This window comes from Lonchura striata, chromosome 2 (assembly GCF_050655825.1).
Source record: "Lonchura striata isolate lonStrDom1 chromosome 2, ASM5065582v1, whole genome shotgun sequence".
Classification (NCBI taxonomy): domain Eukaryota; kingdom Metazoa; phylum Chordata; class Aves; order Passeriformes; family Estrildidae; genus Lonchura; species Lonchura striata.
In genome coordinates, this window is record NC_140704.1 from 54116442 (window position 1) to 54142218 (window position 25777).

The window sequence follows — 25777 nt, forward strand, 5'->3', positions numbered from 1 at the left end:
TACTGAAACTCCTTTGTTTCAACTGAAAAAAAGTTAAATCTACTATTTCTGATGAAAACATGGTGCCACTGAGGCAGCTTAACAAAAAATGCACAGTCATAGAATGTAATTACACCCCAAAATGGTATCCATCTGAGGCAGGCAAAGGAAATTAAAAAAACCCTGTAACCTTGCAAATATCTGGGACAAGTTCTTGTACCCAATCTCATGTTATGAGCAACTTGCTCCTCCAAGGAGCCCTCTGTAAAAGGTCTCACCATCCCCAGTGCTTTCTCAAAGTGTGAGGTGGATGGAAAAAATGAGAAGACAGTAAACTAGGCAAAAGTAAAGGAAACAGCAATGTGTCCCTTTAAAGTATAGCATGATAAACAGCAACTTAAGGCCACAAAAATTTCCAGTTGCTATAAACTCCACCAGTTTTAGGCATTCTTTACCAACTGACCACAAAGAAGTAAAAAAAAAAAGAAAAATAATACAAAATCAAATTTAATCCTTAGCAATAGGGAGCAACAGCATTCATATCATTGGCATTGTTTGTTAGTGTTGTTGCTGCAGGACATGTTTGGTATAACGACATACAAGTCTTGAAACAAATTTCCCAGCAGTAGTATCCTTGTATAGACTGAATAAAGGTTATTTTCAACAGGGAGGTATCTTATAAGAAAAAACAGTAGGGGAGACCATAGAAGTGAGAGGATCCTATGGAGCTTTTTGTATTTAACAACAATCAATGGGTTTTATGGAAAATCATTGAGCAAAATGTGAGCTGCAAGCACACTACCCCATACTGATGTTATTTATAACCTTAGTCTTTAACTGCAGGAAAAGTACACTTCTATTCTATGGGGAATACATTAAAAGTATAAAGAGCAGATAAAAAGACAGAGCATTTCATGGATCACCAAGAACAAAATCCACTTAAATGAGCTTAGAGTTGGTTTCTTGGCTTTCAGTGATGGAGGACTATAAGGCATTGCCCAAGAGGAAAAAGCTGTTACCTAAGTGTGTTTGTTACCTCATGCATAAACACGGAATTACTGCAATACACATACATTCATATAAGGTGTTTGCTTCTACTCTAACTCTGTCAAGAGTGTATTATTATTTCTTATGATAGGACAGATTTCTGCTTCTGCTTTGCATACATGGGTTTGTCTGCTTTTTTTCAGTAAATATTTGGGTGATAAAAGATGAATAGCTGCTGGTTTGAAAGATAGCAGGAAAGCTATTTTTTTCCCTTCTGTGTTGCCTAGGTAAATCATCATTAACATCCTTTATGTGAAGTGCTAACCACAGTAATACAGGTTTAACTTAGCAGGAAAGCAGCCATGAAATATTTGTTCAGTAACCCTATCTGTAGAAAATGGCACAGTATGAAGAGGGTCAGCTGGTACTTATCCAGCATCAGCAGGATCTCCAACTCATCTATGGAATTTAGTCTTTATGCCAGGAATATTGTTTCTCACTTGTTTAGAAAATGAGGAGGAAAAAAAAAAAGGAGACCAAAATCACTCTAAAGATACACAATAAGAACAATTTATATGCCAGATAACATTTAAATGTCAGGTTAAATGATACACTCTAAAGTTATGAAACTCAAACACAAGCATGCTCCTCACAATAAGCTGGATCATTATTAAGGACAAAGAAAGGAGTTTATGATGTAACTTGTTACCTGCAGATGGCAGACTGGCTATAGGCTGGGCCTTCGGTGGCGCTCAGGGCTTGGCCAACTTGAGTCTGTGTCAGGCCAAGGGACAGGCGCCGGATTTTGAAAGCTTTGGCAAATTCTCGTATTTCTTCCAGATTTACCCCATCCACTTCTCCAGTGGCTGTCTGAGGATCTGTTGAGATATTTTTTAATCATGTCAGTTCTTTGCATCACATATCAGCGGGACAGGCTTACAGCCATTTTCACTGCTAAAACTTTCAAGCTCAAATTTTTTAATACTGATCCGTTTCTCTTCTTCCCCAAACAGAAACAGACTTGCCTTGTAAGGTGTGTTCAGATTGCTAAGATGCTGACTGGGCTGCAGTTGTCTGCAGGTGGAAGATTTCCAAAGATATGTCTTTGCTGAACTCCAGACAAAGGCCAGCTCACCTTTGAGGGAGGATGTGCTTGGGATCCTTGCTGACATTTATGCCTTGCAAAGTCTTCTCTGGATTGAGGAGTCATGTTCCCTGTTTTCCCTTTTTATCACATAGCATGACAGTGGGTGTTAATAAATTTATTTCCAGTCTGTAGGGAAGGCTATATATATGCATGAGCTGCTTGGATTTTAACTTGAAATCAAATGTTTGTACTTTATCTAAAGTTAATGTCAATAGGAGATTCACAACTATTTCTTCCCTTTTACAAAATACCCAACCTAAACTGCCACATAAATGTGCAAAATAACACAGGAAATGAACAAGCCTAAAAAATTTCTGCCTTTAAAACCTCCTTAATTTAATAATTGTCTTTTAAAATATGCCCTTCCGAGAAGCAGCCTTTCAAGCTTTTTATTCTGCCCCCCATCAGGTCAATAATCAAGGAGCAGCAACACTGGTTTTGGATGGTAATGCTGCACAGTTTTTTTACTTTTACATTAGCCCCTCAGAAGATAATGCTTATGATGCTGTGAGAATAAATCCGTCCTTCCTCTCTATAGAAGCTTTTGTCCCTGAAAGGGCACATAATAAAGCATGTCTACCACAGAAAAGCTCCTTTGGAGCTGGATAACTCGGTCAATTTAGGACTTATCAAGGGAAATGACACAACAGCTGGAGTATGGAACTTCCAGCCCCCGCCCCCCCGCAAGCTACTGATCCCTGACTAAATGAAAGTGTTTGCCAAGTCAGAGACAGCATGGGACTGGGATGGTAGAAGATTTCAAAGTGTTGTGCAATACTGCATGTAGTGAAGCCATTCTCCCAGTGAGACATCTCTATTGTTCTTCGCCTCATTCCTCAGACTCCGAGGTGAAGAGTTTTCAGTACAATAACCCCTCAATTTCTGTAAATGCAAGCAGTTGTCCAAGGACAGTGCTAGACTACATTACCATTCTGAACCCTTTATGAGAATGGCTCCTGCTAGTATGGCTCTAGTGAGGGCTTATCAGCATTACAGTAGCAAAGCTTTTATTTTCAGGGGTTTATAAGCCTGGTGTAAAATTTCCTAGTGATGGAAACATCCTATGAAAAAATCCTTTTGTCCAGCAATAGACAGAGGGAAAATTGTTTTCTGATATATAAATTTACTCTGTTGCTTGATTGCAAAAAGCACAAATGGCAATATTTTTAAAATTCTTGTGAATGCAACCAGGGACCCCATGAACTATGCATACAAACATGCACATAGGCTGAACCTTGTTTCAATGATACTCCACACTCAGAATCATGTCTGCTGTTCTCACTGCTGTACTTGTGGTCACCTGCACACCCACGCACGCACTCAGTACAAAGCTAGGGTGCATATTGTTTGATTTAGGAGTAAGTGCTGTAACAGTGGCCACTGAAATTTATAAAGTAATTGCCTTTAGAAGCATGGAATTTTCCTGCTTACACCATATAGTCTATCTAGCATACCAGTTCTGAATTTCAGAGACACAGAGTGGAGCTGCAGATTTATCTGACTTTAGGTCTCTGTACTAAATACCATAAATGATACTGGCCTCAAAAACTCCCCTGAGTAAAGTTCACTGAAATGGTGACTTTCTTCACCTCTTTCCGTCTGTTAATTTAAGGCCTCTGACTAAGGTTGTTAAGAATGTAACAAAGGACAATTCAGATGTTGCCAGAGAACTTCTAAAGTAGCAAACTATGGCACCTGTAATCCTCCCCAAATCCTGTTAGGAATAAAAAGGGAAGTGAGAAAACTAATTCTAGAGAAATTGTAGCGAAATTCTGCCAAGTTCTGCTGGATCTAGAATGATCTGGCACTGTTGCAATAGTGAGCATCATGGAAAGACCATTCCTGCCTGTGGCACTTGGATGAAGGAAATATTAAGCTGAGCTCTCCTTGAGATAAGAAAATACCTGTGATGTCCTTCAGTAATATGGGAGTAGAATATAGTTTACAGTGGAATATCTGTTGTGGAAAAGGCTTCATTCTTTCATAGCATCTTTGGCAACAAGAAAGTACTAACAGATGGACTGAAACACTGAAATGTTTTATCTTGAACTCTAGGGAAAATAGCATTTGTGTGAAATTGGAACCACTTCTACTTTGGGTGTGTTTCAAAGCCCTTTGAAATCCATGGATCTTGTCTTCAGCCACCTCCCTAAAACACAAATAGTGCTATGAAGACCATTCTATTGGCACCATCATTTGTCTGTTTTACACTATTGCATTCAAATGCCATCAATACAGTCTTGGACTGTGTGGTCTAAATATGTGTATTCATAAACATATTCAAAAAGATTATGGACTTTGTCTTAGCAAGTTCTGAGCTTTTAAAAGAGTTGAACATATAGTGCACATCACATTTTAGGAAGGGTATCTTATTGAAGACAATAAATAAGCTGGGTCTTTTTCAAATTAGTGGATATCCTAGGGAAGGCCACCCAGTGACAACAGGTAAATAGAGAATACCAGGCCCATTGAGCGTTTGGGATCAATGGTAATGGATTTCAAGGCTCCCATGTTTACATTATTGCTTGAGAAAACAGTGGCTGCCTATGAAACTACTGGGTGCTGGAGAAAGGTCAGAGGGTTGTCTTGCACCATTTCAGAGGATATAGGTACATATAACAAAAAGGAAGAGAGCTAAAATTCCATCAGCCATCCTGGTGGATGGGGAAGATAGATGAGTTGTATGGAAGAAATTAAATTCACAGGCTCTCCTGCACAGAAATCTGTTTTTTTCCTACTGAAGGGAATACTTCTCCCACCTTTGAATTCTTCTGAAAATCTTTTGCGAGTTTGTTGTTGAGTGAAAATATGCTGCGATTTTAATAATTAGGGGAAAGAGCTGCTACAGAGAAATCAGTGCACCCTTAAGGAGAAACCAAATTTCAGTTGCACAGAGTTCTGCCACGGGAAGGATTACAGGGGAATGATTTCCCCAGTCAGAGAGGAGGAGAAGTAGCTGGCTGAGGAGGTCCAGTGGAAAGTAAATTAGATAAGAAGGCAGGGCAAAACATTGATAATGGAAAATGGAGTGGAGTTCAGGGAAAAAAAAAAAGAAGAATAATTTGTTTATGGGAGGCATTTTAATTTCATAATAACAGATGACAGTAAAATTAATCTGGGAGGAAGAAAGGAACTTCATGGAGACACAAATCTCAGAGCACAAGAGGAAACCAGTGATTTCCACAAAGAGAACATATGGTGGAAAAGTTAAAGAAATGAGCAGAGGGATGCATTTCAGAAGAGGAAAATGAAATGAAAAAAGGGGAGGAATAAAGATGTAGATTGAATTAAGAGAAAATAAAGAAGACAAAAGAGAATACAAATAGGATTAGACAATGCAAAGAAATCATACAGAAGGGACAGGAAGAGTAGAGATGAATCTTGCAGTCCTTGCTTAGACAGAACTTATTTTAAAATATTTTTTATTTGGAAATAACTGCTATGTTTTGTCCCCCAAATAATTAGCACTTGTTGCTGGTTAGGGATGATGGGATGATGATGAGAGAAAAGAGAAAAGCTATAAAGAAGACAACAACATAAAGGAAAAAAAAGACAAAAAATAAAAAAGAAAGAGCAATTAAAAACAAAAGGTAAGGAAACATCTTTGAAATCAAGAAACATGTAAAAGAAAAAGAAGCAAAATAATACAGAAAATATTACTAGAATGAAATGTAAAAGTAATAAATCCAAGGAACATGGAACACTACAGTTAATAGAGTTCTTATGACTTTCTCCTTGTACTTTAATAATTTCTCTGATTTGAAGCAACCTCTTGTGAAAGAGTTACTCTCTTTGCAGTCAGTGTGCAGAAGCTTGCCCCAAATAATTATTTGCTGAAGTTTGATTAACTGAACAAGTGGCTAAACGTGACTGGTTTTACATGAACTTTGCTATATTTAGCAACTATTTCTGGAATATAGCAAATCTCTGCCAAGGTACTCAGCTCCAGGACTTCTGCCAGAGGTCAGGACTACAGTTTCATAAGGAATCAGGAAAAGAGAGCAATATTCCTACCTCAGGAGGAATAAAGAAATCAAAGATAGATTCAGTTGTTTCCTGCTGCCCTCATGCATAAATACTTCTCTCAGAAATACCAACCCATTGCCCATCTCATCCCACTAAAAGACTTAAAATAGACTTTCAGACACTGGATTTAAATTGTGAGGCTTTCATACAAAGCTCTGCAGCCAGTGTGAAACCTGGGATGCTAAGAAGATCTCAGGCTTGACAGAGAGGTGCTCCTGCCCTTCAACGATCTGCATCTGGAAACTGAACAGATTCCGTAAAGAACAAGGATGATTTTCTATCTACATTCTCATGGGCAGCCACAGTTTTGTGCAAATGACTTTTCAGCCACATGAAACAATTTTCAAACTCATGAAGGTAATTTAATACTATTTGTCCCAACAGTATCACTGGTTTATCACAGTGAAGGAAAAGCTAAAAAAGGATCCCATCTGATTTTTCATTTTTCATTACACAAGTGGTTTCATCTTTCCTTACTGAACTGACCATATTTTCCTTTTTCTTGTAGGCTCTTTCCACATTACTAGAAGAGAGTAGGTAGCTCTCTTATGCCCTGCAACACCATCCCTGATGTGGCAGCTCAAGCAGGGTTAGGCATGCAGTGTTAGCTCCAGTTTGTGGTGGCTACATGCTCTCAGCCTTTAAGGATAATTGAGATGACTGGTTTGCTTCTATCTGTGTAAGGTAACTATGCAAATGGCCAAAGGGAGTTGATCCGCCCCTCATGCTATTTAATTAGTCTTGAACAGCAGAGGCTGAATGAAGCTGGAAGCATAAACTCAAAACAGCTCCACAGGTTTTTTATTTATGTTTGACGTGGAATTTTTTTCAGGAGATCCCTATCAATAACATTTCCTTTTGGAAACTTTGAGTTAACTTCCAAGTGCAACTCCTTCAACAATCAGTCTGACTGTATTAAAAGTTTCCTATGCCTGTAGGTCTTTTTGATAGGACCACAGTAAAGACATGGAGACTGACTTGACACTCTTCCTTGTGATCACTTTTCACACTCCTCTGATGGCTGCTAGGGAGGGTGGGAGTGGCATCAGTAGGATTTGGATGCAGAGGGGGCAAAAATTAACCTTGATTCTACAGAAATAGATAAGATAGAAGAAAAAAAACAGACTTGAAGATTATTAAAGAGCAAGGATTAGAATTTGGAGGGAGAGAGGGCCTGACTGTGCACAGTACAAGTCACTGTGATAGAGGAAAGAAAAAAGGAAAAAGAGGTGGCACTAGTGATAAAACAATATAAAAGAGGACAGAAACTGCCTAATAAAAAGGTTTGTAAAAGGGTACAGATATAGTCTGGAGACAGTGACTGAGTGGGAAATGAAATGGGAAGAAAAGTTGGGTAATGATGGACTGTGAGGAAAGGACGGCAGGGAGAAAAGAGGAACAAAAGCATGGAGGCAAAGGGAGAGTAGATTGTGTGGAGAACAGTGTGAAGAATTAATGGGACTAGAACAAGACAAGTAATGGATGGAGTCAAGCCTGAGAGGATTGAGTAAACGTTTTATGTTCATTAATGTATCTCCCAGTTGTGCTCAAATTGATATTCCTGTGCCTCATACTCTACTCTAAGCCAAATCCATAAGCACAGCATGCTTATTCCAGAGCTGAACCAACAAGATGATAACAGAACTATCAGATTTTCCATCCATTCAACGCACCTATTTCCAACTATGACATAAAGATTATCTCCCTATATGACTGATTTATATTACTATTCTGCTTTTGAAACAACCTTAAAATGTATCCATGCAAAAAACGAAGCTAAAAGAACATCCTTATTAACAAATTAACACTCAGAAGCTACAAAATGCTGGAGTTACAGCAGCCCACAACACAGTGTACCATAGTCTTTGAGCCCTGGATTATCAGTTCTTTTTCATGTGCACAGGATGAACTGTCCTTCACTACAGACAAACTGATTGATGTATTGCCTTTTTACTTGTTCAGTGTGTGGCCCCAGACCTCTATTAAAGCTCTTCACTAAAGACATCTCCTCTTGAGCTCTTCTGGTTCCTTTAAAATCTTAATTTATTTTCTTGTGTTTCTATAAGATGAGGGTCTTCCCCTTCTCATTCACAGAGAAGTGGACAGGTATTAAAGGAAGAAGCAGTTAGGGTACCCAGTCTAGGTCAAGTAGGAAATGATTTTTTAGACTGTCTTTAAATGGTTCTTGATACAGTTCCACTATGAAAGTGCACTTAAAATTACAACTATAAGTACCAAATTCTTCTGTAAATTAAAGTCTGGGGTCTCAAGCTGGATATTGAGAAAGCACTTGTGAAAAATCTCTTTTAAGTGATTTGCCTACCTTGCACAGGGATTACATAGCAGACAGAAGGCTTCAGCTCCTCAGTCCTCTATTGCCTCAGGCAACATCATCCTTCATTCCTCTACAGCTTCCTACCTCAAATTATGTTCCCCAGTTATGCAAACTTGGGAACAGATTACTGAATCAGGTAAACCCTTGGACAACAGCCCACCTGTTGTGTTAGCAATTCTGATACATCCCTAGGAAAATTCCACTGGGAATGCACTGAAAGAAGGATGAGGAAAAAAAAATCACGATTGCATGATTTTAATCACAACAATATATTGTTATAATGAAACACATTTCTAAGAGGAATTGCATACAGTTGAACCAACAGCTATTTTTCAAGTATTTTCTAACTTTGGATGGATTGATCCCATAATCTCAAAAGGGCTTCTTCCATGTTGCATTTATTTTAAATAAGAATGTCCAAAAGATGAGCTATTCTAGACTAGCTATTGAAAAATAACTTACTCTGTACCAGCTATTTTATTCAATTTGCCCACATGGACTAGAGGTAAATTTTACGTATTTGTAATGTAAAACTTCTTTGTCTTCCTTCTACAAACATGTCTACATAAGGAAATTTACTAGTGACAGTGCAATAGCATTATGATTATATCTGTATCTATATGCAGATATTTTCATTCCAGAACAAAAGTACTCCCACGGGGAGTTACATCAGCATAATTTTACCACTACAGTTCTACTAGTAATTTCCCCATGTAAATGATCTCTGAAATAATCTAACCAAGATTTTTTCACATCTTTCCTTGCATGACAGTTTCTCCAAACCCTTCATAAGCTTGTATCAGTCACATATTTTTCATTACCAATATGGCATAAGCTATAGTGTTTGATTACCTAGAATATGTACATGGAGTATCATAGAACAAGATCGTACAAATCAATTGGATTTTTGCAGATGTGCAAAAACTGTTAGTGCTTCTAATGTATACTATCAACCTGTGGTTTTTGCTATGTAAAGACCAAGTTAATGCTGATAAGGTAATAGCAAAGGTTCTCAACTGTGCAATCTGGAAGAAAGTGTTGTTCAGGTCAGCTGTTATAATTATAACTCAGCTATTTCACTGCAGTGTGCTTCTTCCTTCTCCCCAGTGTCAGTTCATTCACTCCCAATGTGGCCTGTTCATTCTTGTTTAAATGTTGCAAACTTTTTCTGGCAAGAAAATCTCTCACTCTGGATTTGTGCAGTATTAGGGTTTGTAAAATGGTTTGCTATATCAACCAAGCAAACAAACAAGCAGTTTAACCAAAAGTAGGAGTACCTCTTTGCCAAGGAAATTCTGAGAAATGCAATTCATTATACTGGCTGATTCAAAAACTTCTAACTTCCAAAAAACATAAACTACATTTCAGTTATAACAATTGTCCTCATGAGTCAGTTAATGGCTGCTACCATTTTTATGACCATTTTCAACACTGATTAAATTTCTTAAGGCATGTCTACCTTAAGCCCCACCCATGATAACACTTAGTAATTCTCACTGGTGAGAGTCAGCTATTTAGCAATATACAATCGACTACAAGGAGGAAAAACAGATTGGAAAACTCAGCAATGAGGAGAACAAAAAGAAGGGAGAATTAAGAAGAGCCAGGGAACAATACTTACTGCTGACTAACTGGCCAACACTCAAAGCTGAAGAGGAGGAGGATGAGGAGGAAGAAGAGGAAGCCTGACGCACTGGGCTTTGAGACATAGATGCTTGACTGTGAGCCAAATGCAGGAGATTGGATTGTGAAGTTGCTTGTCCCACTTGCGTCTGGGAAGGCTGATGGAGCTACATGTTAAAATGTAAAAATAGGTATTTAGAAAGTGAAGCAGTAATAGGAAACTTGCAATGCACCATCTCACCCTTCTACTTCTGGGGAACAAATCACATAGGAGCATTAAACACCATGGGCTTTATTCAAGTTACAATGTTACAGGAGCAATCTGAGCTGTTCAAAATATTGTTCAAAATAATTAGAAGGTAAATACTTATTTTGAAATGGGTGATAAGAGACCTATGACATTTACATCAGGATTCTGATTTATCAAATACTTATCCTTACCTGTTTTCTGACTCATGAAACCAGACTTTTATTCCCTGCATGGATTCTCATAGAAATCAGGATTGTTTCACAGAGGTCCTTTCATACTGCAGGACCAGGACCAAGAAGTGTGGGAATGGGGAAGAGGCTATAAACTAAGTCAAAATCCCTTTCCTACAGGAATCAGAGATTTGTTTTATGACATCAGACCTGGCAAACAAACAAAGATCATGGGAACGAATGAGTTGTATTTGACTAAAACACATACAGAAACTTCTGAGCTCCATCCACATCAAGATTGTATCCAGTAAGACGCATGTAAAAAGTCTAGTGAGTAAGGCAGATGCAAATGATACATGAATTGACTTTCTAAATTTTTTAAAACATATATTACAAGACTGTAGTCTCTGTTTGTTTACTAGAGAAATGGAAAGAGCCATCGATCCATTCTGCCTATAATATGCTTTCATGTGGCATTGAAATCTAAGCACATTCTCTGGTACTGATTTTCACATAAAACTCTCAGAAAATTTGAAGGGCAGTCTCTCTACAAAATAAAGGCACACAATGGACTTTACAGTTTTGAATTGGATTCTAGTAGTCCAGTATAGTCTTTTCAGAGCATAAGAATACAGTAATATAGGTCTGATACACTCTGGTGACTGCTGCTTATTGTACCTTTATTTTATGTTGATTCTTGATATTGATCAAAAAAGATGGTAAAAATATTCTAAAAAGGCTTCACTTCACTGCAGCTGTTATCTGCATTTTCTACAAGGTAAAAGATAAAGGCCTATGTGGCCTTGCTTGAAGTCAGTAATTAAAATCTATTTCTTGAATGCTAAGGAGTATGAGGTTTTCTCTTTTGATATCTAACTGAAAAAATGACTTTAGAAAAGGAGCTACATCTATTAGTAACACTCAAATTATATGTATTATCCTCCCAGCACACATAGAAATGTCTGATGCTAAGCAGACAACAAATTGTATAAATCTGTAGATAAAGGTATCTGCTCACATTCAAGATGACACTTCCTGCAGAATATATATGAACTATTTTAATGACAATATTCCTGTTAGAGTCTTTTAAGAATGGAAAAAAAATTAACTTCTTTTTTGGCTCTTCTACATGGAATAATATCATAGAAAATGAAGGAAGTAACTTTGATTTAACATTTAATAATAATGATAATTATTTATCTCTCCAGTTTTAGTGTATTTTGATTTCCTTGTGGATTAATAAAAAAAGCATTTTGTTATATCTTGGATTTTTTTCTCAAGTACATTTAAAAAAATATAACTGGCATGTTATCAAGGGTATAACAGTTGAGAAGCTGATTAAAAGGCTTCCATCTTTCAGACTCATGCAAGGAGTGAGCTTCTTAAAAAAATTCTCTAACAGCTGGATTTTATCTACAGAGAATTCCCAACTCAGATATTACTTTTATAATATCTTCTCTTAGGGAAACATCCCACTATAAGGGCTGGCCTCTTCTGAAGACAGAAGAAGTGGACTGTCTGCCCACACATTATATCCACATCACATCCAGACTGCAGCTTTCAGAAATAGGCAGGTGTTTGGTGTCTGGGTCTGTTGTCTGAGGGAATCTCTGGCAAAACTAAAGATTTCAGCCCAGGCAAGGGAAGATAAGTACTGTATTTAGATGAGTTAGATGCTTTCACACTATGTGGAACAGTCTACGAGATGTTAGTGCTTATCTTTGAGCATGGGGGAACAAATACAGCAGCTATCTTTAAAGAGAAAGACCTGCAAAATTATAGTCCAGTCAACTAAACTTCAACCATAGAAAAGTACTGAAGAAAATAATCAAACAATTTGTAAGCACTTGCAAGAAAACAAGGTAGCGACAGACAACTTGGATTGCTAGAAACAAACTGTGTCAAACCAATCTGATCCCCCTCTAAGACAGGGTAATTGGCCTTGTGGACAGGGAAAAAGCAGTAGGTGGTTTGACTTTACAAGTGTCTTGACACTCCCTCATGTGACATTCTTTATAATCTAAGGAAGCATAGTTTAGGCGAAATTGCTGCAGAATGAATGCCAAAGTATTTGGAAAGCAAAACTGAGGATAAAGTATCTGTGGAAAAAAGCGTCCATGCATGGTGCTTCACAGAAGTCTGTCTTCATTCTGCACTACTCAATATTTTCTTAATGACCTGGATGACAGAGCAGAGAATACCTTTACTAAATTTACATGCTGATGACATGCTGGGAGAAAATTTTGACAGGCTGGATTACAGGATGTGTCTGTGTTTTGAACATACTGGCTACAAACTTGTGTTAAAAAAGTGAAGAAAAGGCAGTTCCCATACCAAGGCACGTGAGCGGGAGTGATGTCTGCAGTGCATGTGAAGTGCACCTTTTCTACTGAGCCCTGGAAAGACCTCTGCAGAGGGGGATACCAATGTCATGTCCACAGCTGGGTACCAGACTGCATTAAAATCTGGACCAACTAGAGTTAAATAATTAGAATGGCTGAAGGCCTGGGAGTTAACTGAGGCTTATGAAGACACTTGTAATGAACTGGTCATGTTTAATCTAAAGGAGGGAAGACCAAGAGGGATATGATGCCTGCTTTGAATACAGGCATAGCTAATGAAAGGAGGAGATAATTATTCTGTTCTTTATTAATTTTCTAATGGGCCTAGATATCTGGAAAGTTGAAATTATATGCCGGGAAAAGCTATCTAATGTGACAGTGAAACACTGGCATAGATTATTGGTGGAATTGGTGGTTTTCTGTGACAGTGGTTAGGACAAAATTATCTAAAAACTTGAATAGCTACTCCATCTGAGAATAAGAGGTTAGACTGGATAATCTCTTGAGCTTTGACCTTCCACCCCTAATTTTTTAATGATTCTCATCATTAAAAAACATCATTTCCCATCAGCATTTCTCAGGGAGAAAACAAAACCAACATTTTCCAGCTATGTTACAACATATAGTCACTGAACAGCTCAACTACTGAGCACATACAGAGTAAAACTGAAGCCTCCAGGAAGCTCTGGAATGAGAGGGCACTCTGCATTTTTCAGCTCTATTTCATGCACAAAGTCAGAGTCACTATGTTGCATGTGCACAATGTGATAGTTGAATCTAGAAAGTGTTTGAGTCTCTGTGCATGTTTTGTACTATGCATATATTTTTAAAGTAACTGGAATACCAAGAAGCTTGGCAACTTTCTTGCTGAAGGTCCAGAAATATTTAAACAAATATAAGAAATTCTCATAATTTAGCTGGGGATAATGGCATATGGCTAGTGAAGTTTGGATTCACAATAACCTTAGGTGCAACAGCGATATATAAGGGATATTTACAGGTTAGTTTCTAAATCACAGCTTGTGAGGGAGAAGTGAGAAATGTGGTTGAACAGGCTGAAGAATCACCTTAAGACCTGACCAAATACTGAATGAGGATTCCACCTTTAACTCCCTACATAATTTCTAGCATACCCTCTGCTTTACAGCAGATGATGTTGCACTGTAAATGTCCTGCTTAAAAAACAATGATCATTATCTATGGTATGAAATTGCATTAAAATACTCTCTATTTTCATCCACTATAATTTCCACTCCAGAAATAGCCTTAAGGAGAGGCAATGATTAGATTATGAATTAGATTCTAGATGACAGAATCAATTTGTATTTTCAATAGCTGACTTTTCCCAATTTTGAACACGTTTATATCATATGAATTATATTTATGACTGTTGTGCATTTTCCATCCAAAGACAGAAGGAGGCACAGAAATTACAGAAACAGTTGCTGTAAGTGCCATTCTTTGTAAGTGGATATAGTAGACATGCCAGAATGATGACTGTATGGAACCGTGATCTGTATCTGGTAGGAATTTGTGTATGCACACTACAACTAGAGGGATGAAGTGAATATGATAAGGGAAAAGTGCATCATAATACTTTGCAAGAATAAAGGGAAAACTGAAAAGAGCCTCAATTGTATTTCTTTTGTATGAGCTTTACATATTGCTGTCAACAGTGAAGGTATTGACTGTATTGACTGACAAATGCAGAGGTAAAGAATTAGTTAGGTCTGTAAGACTGAATTTTGTTCTTACATTATTTATGTAGGGTATTCTTATGCTTGGGATGGTTGACTGGAATTCTGTGTTAAAGGCCTTATGAGATCTGTGATGTTGTTCTCTGCATCCAGAAAGGTGCATAAAAGTGATAGGGTAACAAGGTATTTAGCATAAAATAAGGAAAGAGAAAGAAACTAAGTGGAAATCTAGAAAAATTTTGACAGAATATTGCCCTGTATCATAACAGAGCTGCTACTTGGTTTTACAGAGAGTCTGGACAAACACCAAGGGTGAAATATGGATTCAAGGGAAAGGATAAGAAAATAATGAACTTAAATTGCAATAAAGAAAGCTAGGGTCAGGCATCAGGAAGACCTTTTGAATGCTAAGGAGAGGTGCCTAGATGGCCTAGGGATGTCAGGGAACCTCCATCACTGAAGATTTTTAAGAACAAGCTAGACAAACCTCTGTCAAGAGTGATATAGGGACAAGTGATCCTGCCTAGGGGGAGGAGACAGACTCTATGTCCTCCTCAGGTCCTTTCCAGTGCTATTTTCTATAATTCAGTGAAAAGAAAATCTGAGAGATGACGAAACACAACAAATTAGCGAAAAGTATAACAAAAAGGTGAAAAGAAATATAACAAAAAGGGCAGAAGAGATGAAACTAAGAGGAATGGTACAAAGAGCAAGAAATGCATCTTAAGCAATCCCCTTTATGTTAAAGATTTTCAATTTTTTCTGATGTCAGCTAGTTCACCCTGAGAAATATGGACATTAGCTCTTGTAAAGACTAAAGTCCATGGAAGGTCTGAAAAATAAATATCTTGATATAAAAAAACATTCCCAAAAACTTTGAAATTGTATGATAATGCCTTACAGTAGTAGTAGTTTAATGTTTCATGCTTCTATTATTCCTTGCAAATGGAGTCCTCTGCTCTGTATACATTTCCTAAAATACATTTGATTATGAGAAAGAGTAATGGCATGCTGAGGACACTGCATGACTCAAGAACACGATGGCAGATGAAGTCTGTTTTTAAACCTACTCATACTGCATGAGCAGGCACGGGCTTCAAAGATGTTACCTAAATCTTCTAGCAATTGGAAAGAACAAGTTAATACACATATCCCCATCCTTCATGCCAAAACCCTTTCTCAGTCAACTGTGCCAGAGTATGTCACAGATACTGTACCCCATCACCCTAATTTAGGTTACTCAAATAATTTCAAGTAACAGCATATATGAATCTGAATATGAAAGGTATTTTATACATAATAAGCATCTTCTCTCCCAGTGTAGTATAACATAGTATAGTACATATAGCATAAAAGGTGTTTGTACACACTGCTTAGACTGACAGAATGGCTACATTTGGAAACATTCTTAGGTTCACACTGGCTGTGTACATAATCCACCCAAAAAGAAGACTATGCTGTGGACATAACTGGGGGCAGGACTTTGACAACATCTGCTGAAGTTCTTTCAAAGCCTTTCCATTGAATCACAACCACTTTCAAATCACACTGTAATTGAAGGTCTTACAACTTGTTAATGAGTTTGGGAATATAGCTGGACTTCTGTAGAAGATTTAATTTTATATGCAAATCAGGTGCATAAGTAATTTTTTTACCCCTATCAGGAAGGATATAATATCCATATAACAACAATATTATTGACCATATATTAATCACTAATTATAAATTATTTATCATTTAATAATGTTAATTAATAATGTAAATATTACAGTAGCATTATAGTAACTGTTTTAAATACATAAGTGCATAATTCAAAGGCAACCCTTGCATTCCTACGGTGAACAGCACTGCATGCTTTCTGTGCTGAAGTTGCTTAGAATGACAGGTAATGTAGTGACACCATCCTATTTCCAATGATTTGGTATGGTTATATTGACTGTTTTTGAGATATCCTTCTCCTATAGGTGCTGATGCCACAAAGAAAACTGGTCAGGAAAAGATGGAAATTACAAGTCAAGTGTCATGCTGTGGCATGGAAAGTCTGATGCAGTCCCTTGTAGTAGTAAGTAGTCTAGTAATCTCGACTTTCAAAATTCTAGCAATTTATTCACAGATGAAATAGAATTATGCAATGATGGTGGTAAAGGAAAAGAGAAAGAAGCAAGAAAAATTGTCACCCTCATCACTGAAAGCCATATAAGAAGCAAAAGAAAAACAAAGTTGTATTGAGACAACACAGTTTAGTGACTATATTGAAACAGAGAAGGAAGAGTGCATTTCTCATAAAACAAGACAGCATCAAAGCTATAGGAGCATTGCAGAGAGGAAATGATTGAGAGCTGGTTATATTTAAATAGGAGAGAATAACAAGGGATTGCATACAGTTGTGATAACAAGATGGTAGGGTTTTTGTGGCAGGTTGAGACAGCAGAAAGGGAACATCTAACGTGAAATTTGGCAAGCCGATGTACAAGAATCACCATAGACCCATCTGAGAGGCATCTCTGTCTTTTCAACAGTTAATCTGGAGCATGATAGCCAATGACAACAAAGATGGGGAACTGAAAATGTAGGAAAATGCTGCCTACTAGCTCATTTTACAGCGTTAGCATTGGCAGAAGCCCAAAACTGGCCATGCTCTAAGACACAATGAAGTATGAAAAATTCTGTCAGGCATTGTAGATAAAACAAGACTGAGGACAATTGGGACTACAGTCCTGATTTAATGAATCTATGCAGAAAGAAAGAGCCAGGCAAAAGTGAGATGGGAACCTACTTTATGTAGTATACCAAAGAACAATAGAATGTCTAGAATTGCTTCTGTATGGGAAATAAAATAGTTAAGAAAACACCAATTATTAGGAAATCTGTTTAGGAAATTCATAAACAAGAATGTGTTTGAACTCCGGTGATCATTGGCACTGGATTCTTCTCAGTCAATTTTGATCACCTTAGAATTAATTGAAAATCCTCAAATAGCTACCATATCCCTCTCTCATGTCAATGGAAACAATGGAAATGTTAAGATACCTATTAGAGATTCAACCTATCCAAAATTTTTCTATTTTGGTGTCTTGAGTTTTCCACTGGACATGCATATGTCTCCTTGTCTATGTTGATACAGGAAATCCAGTTAGCCAGCTTACACCAGACACCTAACTCCTCTATGAATAAGTTAAGCAAGGTGCACACTTTGCTAAATTTTGTAAGATTGCAGTTCACAGTTTAAGTTCAGCTGTGCTGTTGTTAAGGTTGTGTTGTTAGTGATATGAAAGAACACCTTGAAACAAAATTTTCAAATCTGATAACAGATGACAGTGCAAACAAATTTTTGCAACAAATTAATATGTTCTCAAAAACAATATGCCCTTAGCCATGCAACCTCTATTTTGACAAAATTCCTCTTGAGAGGCATGGAGGAAGAGCAGAAGTTAAAGTTACAAGGTAGTCTTTTATTATGGAACACAAAGACCTTATAAAGCAAGAAACATAAAATTAGAGAATAATTTTATTATTTCTTTTTCAAGAAAGGAGACTACAAGTAACAAACAATGGATTTATATCAAATTTTTGAAATATTTTAGCAACCAGCAAGGAAATATGGTGAATAATGTTAAAGTGGAATCTGCAGGAAGAACACATTATATTCTTCAATTATTACAGAATACCATGAAAAACATACAAATCCTGTTTACAGCATGCCAGGGGAGCACTTTGACAGGTAGTGGATCAGTGCAAAGTGATTCACATTAAAAGGAACCATTTTAGTGATACACATGCTAATAATCAGGGAAGCAAAGATATATAATGGTGGACACATCCGCTTATTAAGTAAAACTGTTCCATGAACAGAGATAGAAAAAAGCAGGATGTTAGGCTGTCGAGATAATGAAAGAAAATAATGCTGAAAATAATATCATGTTATGTAAAACAGGGATGCATCCTTCCTGTGACCATGGCATTCAGTTCTGATCAAAAGATCTGAAACTTGAAAGAAAACTTCCACACTTGAAGAGTGTGGAAATGGCTAAGCAAAAATTATTAAAGGCAAAACCCTCTTTCTTTATGAACAGAGATAAAAAGGGTACTGAATAAAACAGGAGTGCAAACAACTGCCTGCTTTAGAAAGCCAGTGCAATTTCTAGGAGAATTCTTGGTGCTCCTTAGATTAGCAAAAGGTTGGAAAATAGTAAAATATCTGAAGTTTTACCTACTTGGTGTAATTTGAAGAAGAACAATGCCTAGTGTGGGTAGTTTAAAGAACATAAATCAAAATTATCTATTTATACTTAAATACAGGAAGAACAAGACTACATCAGACTTGCTTGTGTACATTGAAAAGCAACCTATTTACAGTGCAGAAAAAGAAAGACTGCTTTACACTTCATGTAAGTATTCCATGAACTCATTTCCATTAAGAGACATTGAAGTTTTAGTCTGTCAAATCTGAAAAAGTTGTATGAATAAATAACACATATAGTCTACCTAAGTAAAGCTGACTAACAACATCTGAGGCATTTAAGTCTTCAGTCATCAGGGAAAAAGTAAGCACTATCATGCATTACTTAGGAACTGGAACAGTTTACAAAGGTTCAATTATTGTGACTCAGCTAACAAGCAGCAGCTCAGTATCATTGCTCTTTTTCTCCTTCAGTACTTAAGTTTCCAAGGAAGTGACAAGTGGAAAGCTAAACTAGGATTATCTGTAACTGGAACATTTTTACTACATTATTTATTTCCTCTATTTATTTCTTCAAGACATGCTAAAAACTTTCCCCAAACTTGTGTTGTAATCTTTCCCCCTGCTGAAGCTTCTTTCAAGTTAGAAGACACCAAATACTGTGTGACACCATTTTCATAAACATTTTGAATTCCTGCTGAGCCCTCTGATTTGAAACACTCACTCCGTTCTTTTGAAAATGGTATTTTAAACCTTATGACTTAATATGCTATCATTAGCCAAATGCTACAGTTAGTCTAAGTCTCTACTCAGGCAAAAAAATAAACCCAGCATCTCCTTAAACTTCGAGGAAATCTATTCAATTTCCAAATGACACAACAGTTTGTATAGTACTAGCTCAATTGTTTTTCACCACCCATCAGCATTATTCCTATGAGGAATCTAACTCTCATGCATCTTTTGTGCTCCCAGTGAAATTCATTACAAAATTTTCTCTGACTTCTTTCAGTAAAACCAGAAGAGCCAGTAGAGGGAGCACAAACACATAGAAATAATTTTCTGTGGTTCCTATAAAAAGGATAACCTGTACTATTTCTTCATATAGTATTTGCACTACATTTTTTTCCCTTCTTGATCAAAAATACTGTCATGATTAAACTTCAAGAATGGTTGATTCAAGGTAAGGAGACAGTGTTGTTTGGTGGCTCTTCTTGCAACCCCTGGGACCTCAGACGCCATGTAAGAAAGAGGCAGAGGTTGAACCCTGTGAAAATAATATTGGCAAAATAATGTTTTTTACCTCCATAGCACTGCTGGGCAGACCAGCTTAATGGGGAGCATCTTTGGCTCTTGGACATAATCTGTTCTCTGCAGACTGATATTTTTGCCAGCTGATCCCTGCACACGAGCACACAGGTTGGGTGAACAAGTACAGTACAGCATGATGTGGCTAAACAGTGCTCTCTACTTTGCAGCCCTGCTCATTCAGCAAGCTTCAGCTTTCAGAGTTTGTCTCTTTATGTGAGCCCAGCGCCACGAGCTGTGTAGAAAATGCTACACCTCTGTACCCTCTCTGCCCACTGACACTACGGGCAGACATTGCCTGGAAGGAGTTGCTTTGCTGCAGAACTCAGAAGGTGAGTTGCTCTTCATGTGAGAATGTCTCAGGTAATAATACAGGTCCTTTATCCTCCTATTTACTTCTAAGTTTCATGAGTTTCAAATAGGATCTCAGAGCTGCTATGATTTTTGAATGCTTCCCCCATAATGGAGGAAAAGATCTAATCCCTTCAGGGGACTTAAAAAAACCCCAAACATCCACACAGCCCCAGGAAACCAAATGTGAACTGCTGAGTTTCATATTTCATTGTCAGGCTCTCCTGCGGTGGAGAACATGGAGCCTGCCCTCAGATCCATTCAGCTTTGTTTTAAACCATGTATATGCAACCATTGCAACAGCATTTGCCAGTAGTGCAAGTACACTCCCATTTAAAGAAAATAGAGTTAGATAAATGATAAGTGCTTTGAAAAATGTCCATCCTACATACTACAGAGGATAGGATGGGGAAAAAGCAGGTAACCAATGGGATGTGAAATGTTTTCAGAACAAATGAAAAAGTGATGTTAGAGATTCATTGGTTCTATACTTCTAAAATTGAAAAAAAAAAAAGATAAAATCATCAGTTTGGAATTCAGGTGGCCTGGGATACTCAGCAGCATACAAGAAGCTGTTCCCTGTGACTGGAGGTGTCAGCAGGAATAGCAAACAAGTACTACCAGCAGTAGGAATGCTAAGCTGAATATTTAAGCGAGGGACATTTTTGTAAGTACTTATTTGGTAATCCCATTTGATGTGTTTTCTGTCCTCAATTTCCCTTCTTTCAGAGATAAAAGGTAGGACTACAATTCCTTGCTTTACAGATGTAGGCAAAACTAATGGATTTGACTCTAAAGTGCTATAAGAAGAGCTACTGAAGGGTTTTTGGACCTCAGTGTGGTCACTGGATCCATCCTTAAGTCTGTCAACTACCTGCAACCTTACATTGAGTAATAATTTCTACAGAATATTTTCTGCCTGTGCTATTATACGTAATCATATCTGATTTTCCAGTGAGGAAATCTAATAAGATTTTATATTTTCCCTTGTTTTCCCTGCATGTTCCAAATAATTTCAAGCCCCAGTCTACTAGATGACCACAAACTAAGGAATTGAACTTTATAGGCCAGATGGGCCAGATGGATCTCTTCTGGTTCATATTCCTATTGCATTTTAATTGCAGAAAACATCTCAATTGATCCTATACTAACCTTGAAAAGAAATTAAAAAGAATAAATGGATAGCTCTTGAATGTGTAAATAAATTATATAATATGACATTATTAATTACTACATATATAGTATGCAGTAATACACTCTGCAGGACAGAATTAATTTTTGTTATTAAAAATAGTAAAGAAGTGGGGGTTTTTAGAGAGGCCATGAGAGTGTCTATGAGGAGCAGAAAATTTCTGTGTGTCTATTTTGATAATCATTCAGGCTACAGACAATTTACCTGCTGGCCTGGTTTGAGCGGCGATAGTGTTATTCCCTGGGTATTGATCACTGGGAGTATCTGGTTGCCGATGACAGTGGCGATGATCTGACCCTGGGCATTGGTCAATAACTGTGGAGTTATCGGCTGCACCTGAAGTCCCTGAGCTCCACCTGCCGCCTGGCTGGACGGGACTGGATTAGGCATCAGTGGGATTGTTCCAATAATCTGGAAGAAACAACACAGGGAGAATGCACGCATGCCACATATACTTGCCACACCTTATATTCTGCATGTTGAATCAAGCTTAGGTGATAAAAGCACAGTGAGACTGCTAAGACAGGCTGAGGATGGGAAACAGTCATTCCTTCACTGGGCTGATAAGGACTTTCCAATCATTTGTTTCATCACATATCACCTGTACATTTTACCACTGTCCACTGTCACCTGGAGCAAACCTGCTGTGGTTTCTGAGTGTCTGAAACAAATGCTGGCCCACAATCTGGGCCCTGGATCATGGTTTGTTTCCTCTATTCATTTTAACACTGACTGAGGCAGATAAAAGCATCAGTCTTTTTGTCTTAATTTCTACATCTCCATATAATGTTACTAAAGGGGCTTATATAATTTTACTTGATTTTCTAATACCAGGTACTCTGGATGACCACCTATTACTCCCATGTGATCTCAGGAAGATACAAAAGGATACTGGTACCTCTCATGGCGTGCCTTATTAAGACACGTTCATAAAAATGCAGTTGGTTTTGGATGACAGCTATGAAGTACAACACAACAGGAGGGCTGATGTTAGATAAAATATATTAGCTAACATTTCTGGGGCAAGTAGTTGCAGAAAGAGACACTTGTGACATCTCAGACTTGAGAATACAGTGATTTCCTAAAATGTGAATGTGCCTGTAAAACTAATATTAGGATGAGATGTCAAACAGATGTCGTAAGAAAGATTGTCAGTCAATAAGCTGCTAGGCTGGAAAGTTATGCTGTTGCAAGATTCTTTTTACAGGTATTAGAGAATCTAAAATAAACTTCTGATGAAACTTGAGCCTAAACCCAAACTTTTTCTTTTTTTTTCAAACAGCAACATATGAAGCTGGAGTCATAGAATTGTTGCAACAGAAAAAATAAAAATAAAAAAAGCATAGCACATCTCTATTTCCTTCACCTTCTCTTCTCTCTTTATCATAGCCTCCCTGAAAACATCTACTTCATCATAAAACTTCCAGCTTGCCCTTTCCAGAAACCTTGCTTCTTCCTCTTTATCCTCAGCATTCACCACACTGCATTGTCCATTTTGACTCCCACTAGTATGATCCCATTTTTTAACTCAGTGGAGACAGAAATATTATAGTTTTTCACAGTTTCTCTGCTGGTTCTCTTTCCATTTGGGAGCTTACTCGTCTTTTTAGATCTCTTTGTTTCTGACAAATTTTTTAGAAATTAATTAGCTGATTCAAGCCATTAAGTAGGTGTGGAGAGCTGAATGGACAGAAAGAGAACAAGATGTATACATAGCACTAGACACAGAATAGTTTCCTCATAAACACAGGCTGAAGTATTCAGAATGAAACTCAAAATTTCCCAAACATATAAAACAAAACATATAACATTCCTATTGATTTCAACAATTAATTTATATTCTATCAATGTAACCCATCAATACAGTGTAAAATTATGTCTAAAATAACTATTTAGTGAAAACATCAGTGACCTTTTTGGGCAGACCACTAAGTTGCTTTATGTGAGTTCAAAAGTAGAACACCACTGAATCTCTTGCTGCGGATATAAAATTAATACAGGTGTGAAATGCATGGTGAAGAGTAAAGGAGGTATGTGAAGACCTCTGCCTACTGAAATCACCAGGGGTCACATACAACAACCCCAAAAAATCTGTTCTTAAAAAAACACCATTGAAGATATCCGAGTAATTCAGGCATAGCCGGAGGGGCAGGTGGCTCTCACCACCCTCTCCCACTATTAGGCTAAGATATGAAACCACTGAGTGAAAGGATCCTAATGAGTGACTGCTCTTTCAGCAGTCACACCCAGTGAGGTGCCTCCTAGGTAGGCTCAACCATGAAGTACCGGGTGACAGCCTGCACTGGCTCCTGGAGCAAGAAGAGCGCACTGTTGGCTGCGGCAGCTCAGGTAACGAGCAGTAGGTGCAGAAATTGTCATCAATTTACCACACTTGCCCAGTTAGAAGGCCTTAGCATGGGAAGACCAGAGAACCAGAAAGTAAAGCAGGACAGCTCTCCTGTGGGAGAACCTGATAAAATGGCAAGCCCAGCTACTAAGCTGTATTCTAAGAGCTGCATATATCAAGACTGTTCAAAAGACTGTAAAGATACAATTTAAGTTCTTAATGCATTGCTAAAAGGTAGACAGATCAATAAAGATTATTACCCCCATTTTATGGAGCATGAAAGTGAAGCATGGTGAAGCATATTCAGAGTTATTTCCTGAGATTTCCTGAAATTTCCTGAGAGTTTCTCCTTTCAGATCACAATGCTTTTATTATTTATTTTATTTTATTTTATTTTATTTTATTTTATTTTATTATTTTATTTTATTTATTTTATTTTTCCCCCTATCTGAATGGTGACTGCTTTCCTGTTCATGTGAGAAGATGGCTATTCACTGAGGAGTGAGGCATTTATTTACATCATTATCAGATTTCAGATTGTTTTCTAGAATCAGACTTTCAGCATGAATGAAATACAACTGCAGTGCAGTGCAACACATAAATATCTCCCAGTTTTTGTGACCTAATATATTTATGGGTAACAAATATATTCTTTCACTTTTAATATAATCTCACCAAACACAAGAAATAATCATTCTTAATTTTATCAGCAGAGACATATCAAAGGCCTCCCCTTCCTCTGCCATGTCTGTAAAGGATGCAACCTTGGACTGTCATTATTCCAATGTAACTTTAACTATCAAGGTCCTAATCCCAGCAAGGCAAAAAATGCTGTGTTGGTGTTATCAGTAATAGAAATGTTTGCATTCACATTTAAAATGCATTTCTTGGACTACAGTTGGACATTTCATAGAATGACAATGCTGAAGTGGACAGTTTGTAAGGTCAGAAGCAGAAGGCTATCTATATGTATTAATGTGTGTCACATACCATACTGTACATGGCGTGCTGTACATGCACACAGACAGAAATGGAGCAGGAAAAACACAGATGGAAGAGTGGTTCAGAAGGGCAAATGAGCAAATGCCCTCAGGGGTGTTACCGTAGGACCCAAGGGTAAATCTTAATTGGAAACAGAAACTAACTCAGGTTTCAGAAGATTTTATTTCCTTTTTTACCAAAGTAAATTCTTGTCTGGTTAAGAAAAAGATATCAACTAGTCTCTACTTAAACAACAGGGTTACTCATTATTGCATGCAGCTTTGAGATGGCTAAAATTGGATTCAGGTTTCCTCTTTCAAGTTCCCCCTTGCTAAAGTACCCTCTCCTAAATATCCTAATTGCTCTCTGATTCACACATAAGGAGTACTACAACTGGATCCCTTCCTTAAGCTTTGTGTGACTGATGTGATGCTGAACTACATCCCTCTTCCCCCTAATTTTGGTATGAAATTTCACCCTGAGCCTTGCTAATCTGTCCTCTTAAATTATTGTACAAGCTGAAGACAATTTATGGTTTTGATACATTTGAATTTTGTCAAAAAATAAAACAAGGCCATGCCACAGGCTTGAGGCACTGGCATGCCACAGTACAGACTATTTAATTGCTAGTGATTTCCCTAGTGGGAAGGCATTGCTCCTTTCTAGGAAATGCTGCTACTTCAGATTATATTCAAAGATGGTTCAGGAATAACATGTGACAGGGACTGATCCCAAAAGATACTTACGGAGTCACACAGAATGGTTTGAGTTGGAAAGGACCTTTTAAAGACCATCTAGTTTAATTCCCCAGCCATGGGCAGTGATGTATTTCACTAGACCATGTTGCTTAAAGCCCCATCCAACA

The 25777-nt window shown here is 37.5% G+C and overlaps 1 protein-coding gene across 13 annotated transcripts in view; it reads right to left on the bottom strand.

Annotated features, from left to right (window-relative positions):
- POU6F2 (POU class 6 homeobox 2) overlaps nt 1–25777 on the bottom strand; it is a 354882-nt gene that overhangs the window by 51217 nt on the left and 277888 nt on the right. For 12 of the 13 annotated variants that reach the window (XM_021546755.4, XM_085570635.1, XM_021546677.4 and 9 more), the window contains 3 exons: nt 21789–21995; nt 10096–10264; nt 1676–1844 (listed from right to left, as the gene is read on the bottom strand). In XM_021546755.4, the coding sequence (XP_021402430.3) occupies nt 1676–1844; nt 10096–10264; nt 21789–21995 (545 nt within the window). The remainder of the gene's footprint in view (nt 1–1675; nt 1845–10095; nt 10265–21788; nt 21996–25777) is intronic. The other variant, XM_021546724.4, reaches the window with a different exon arrangement.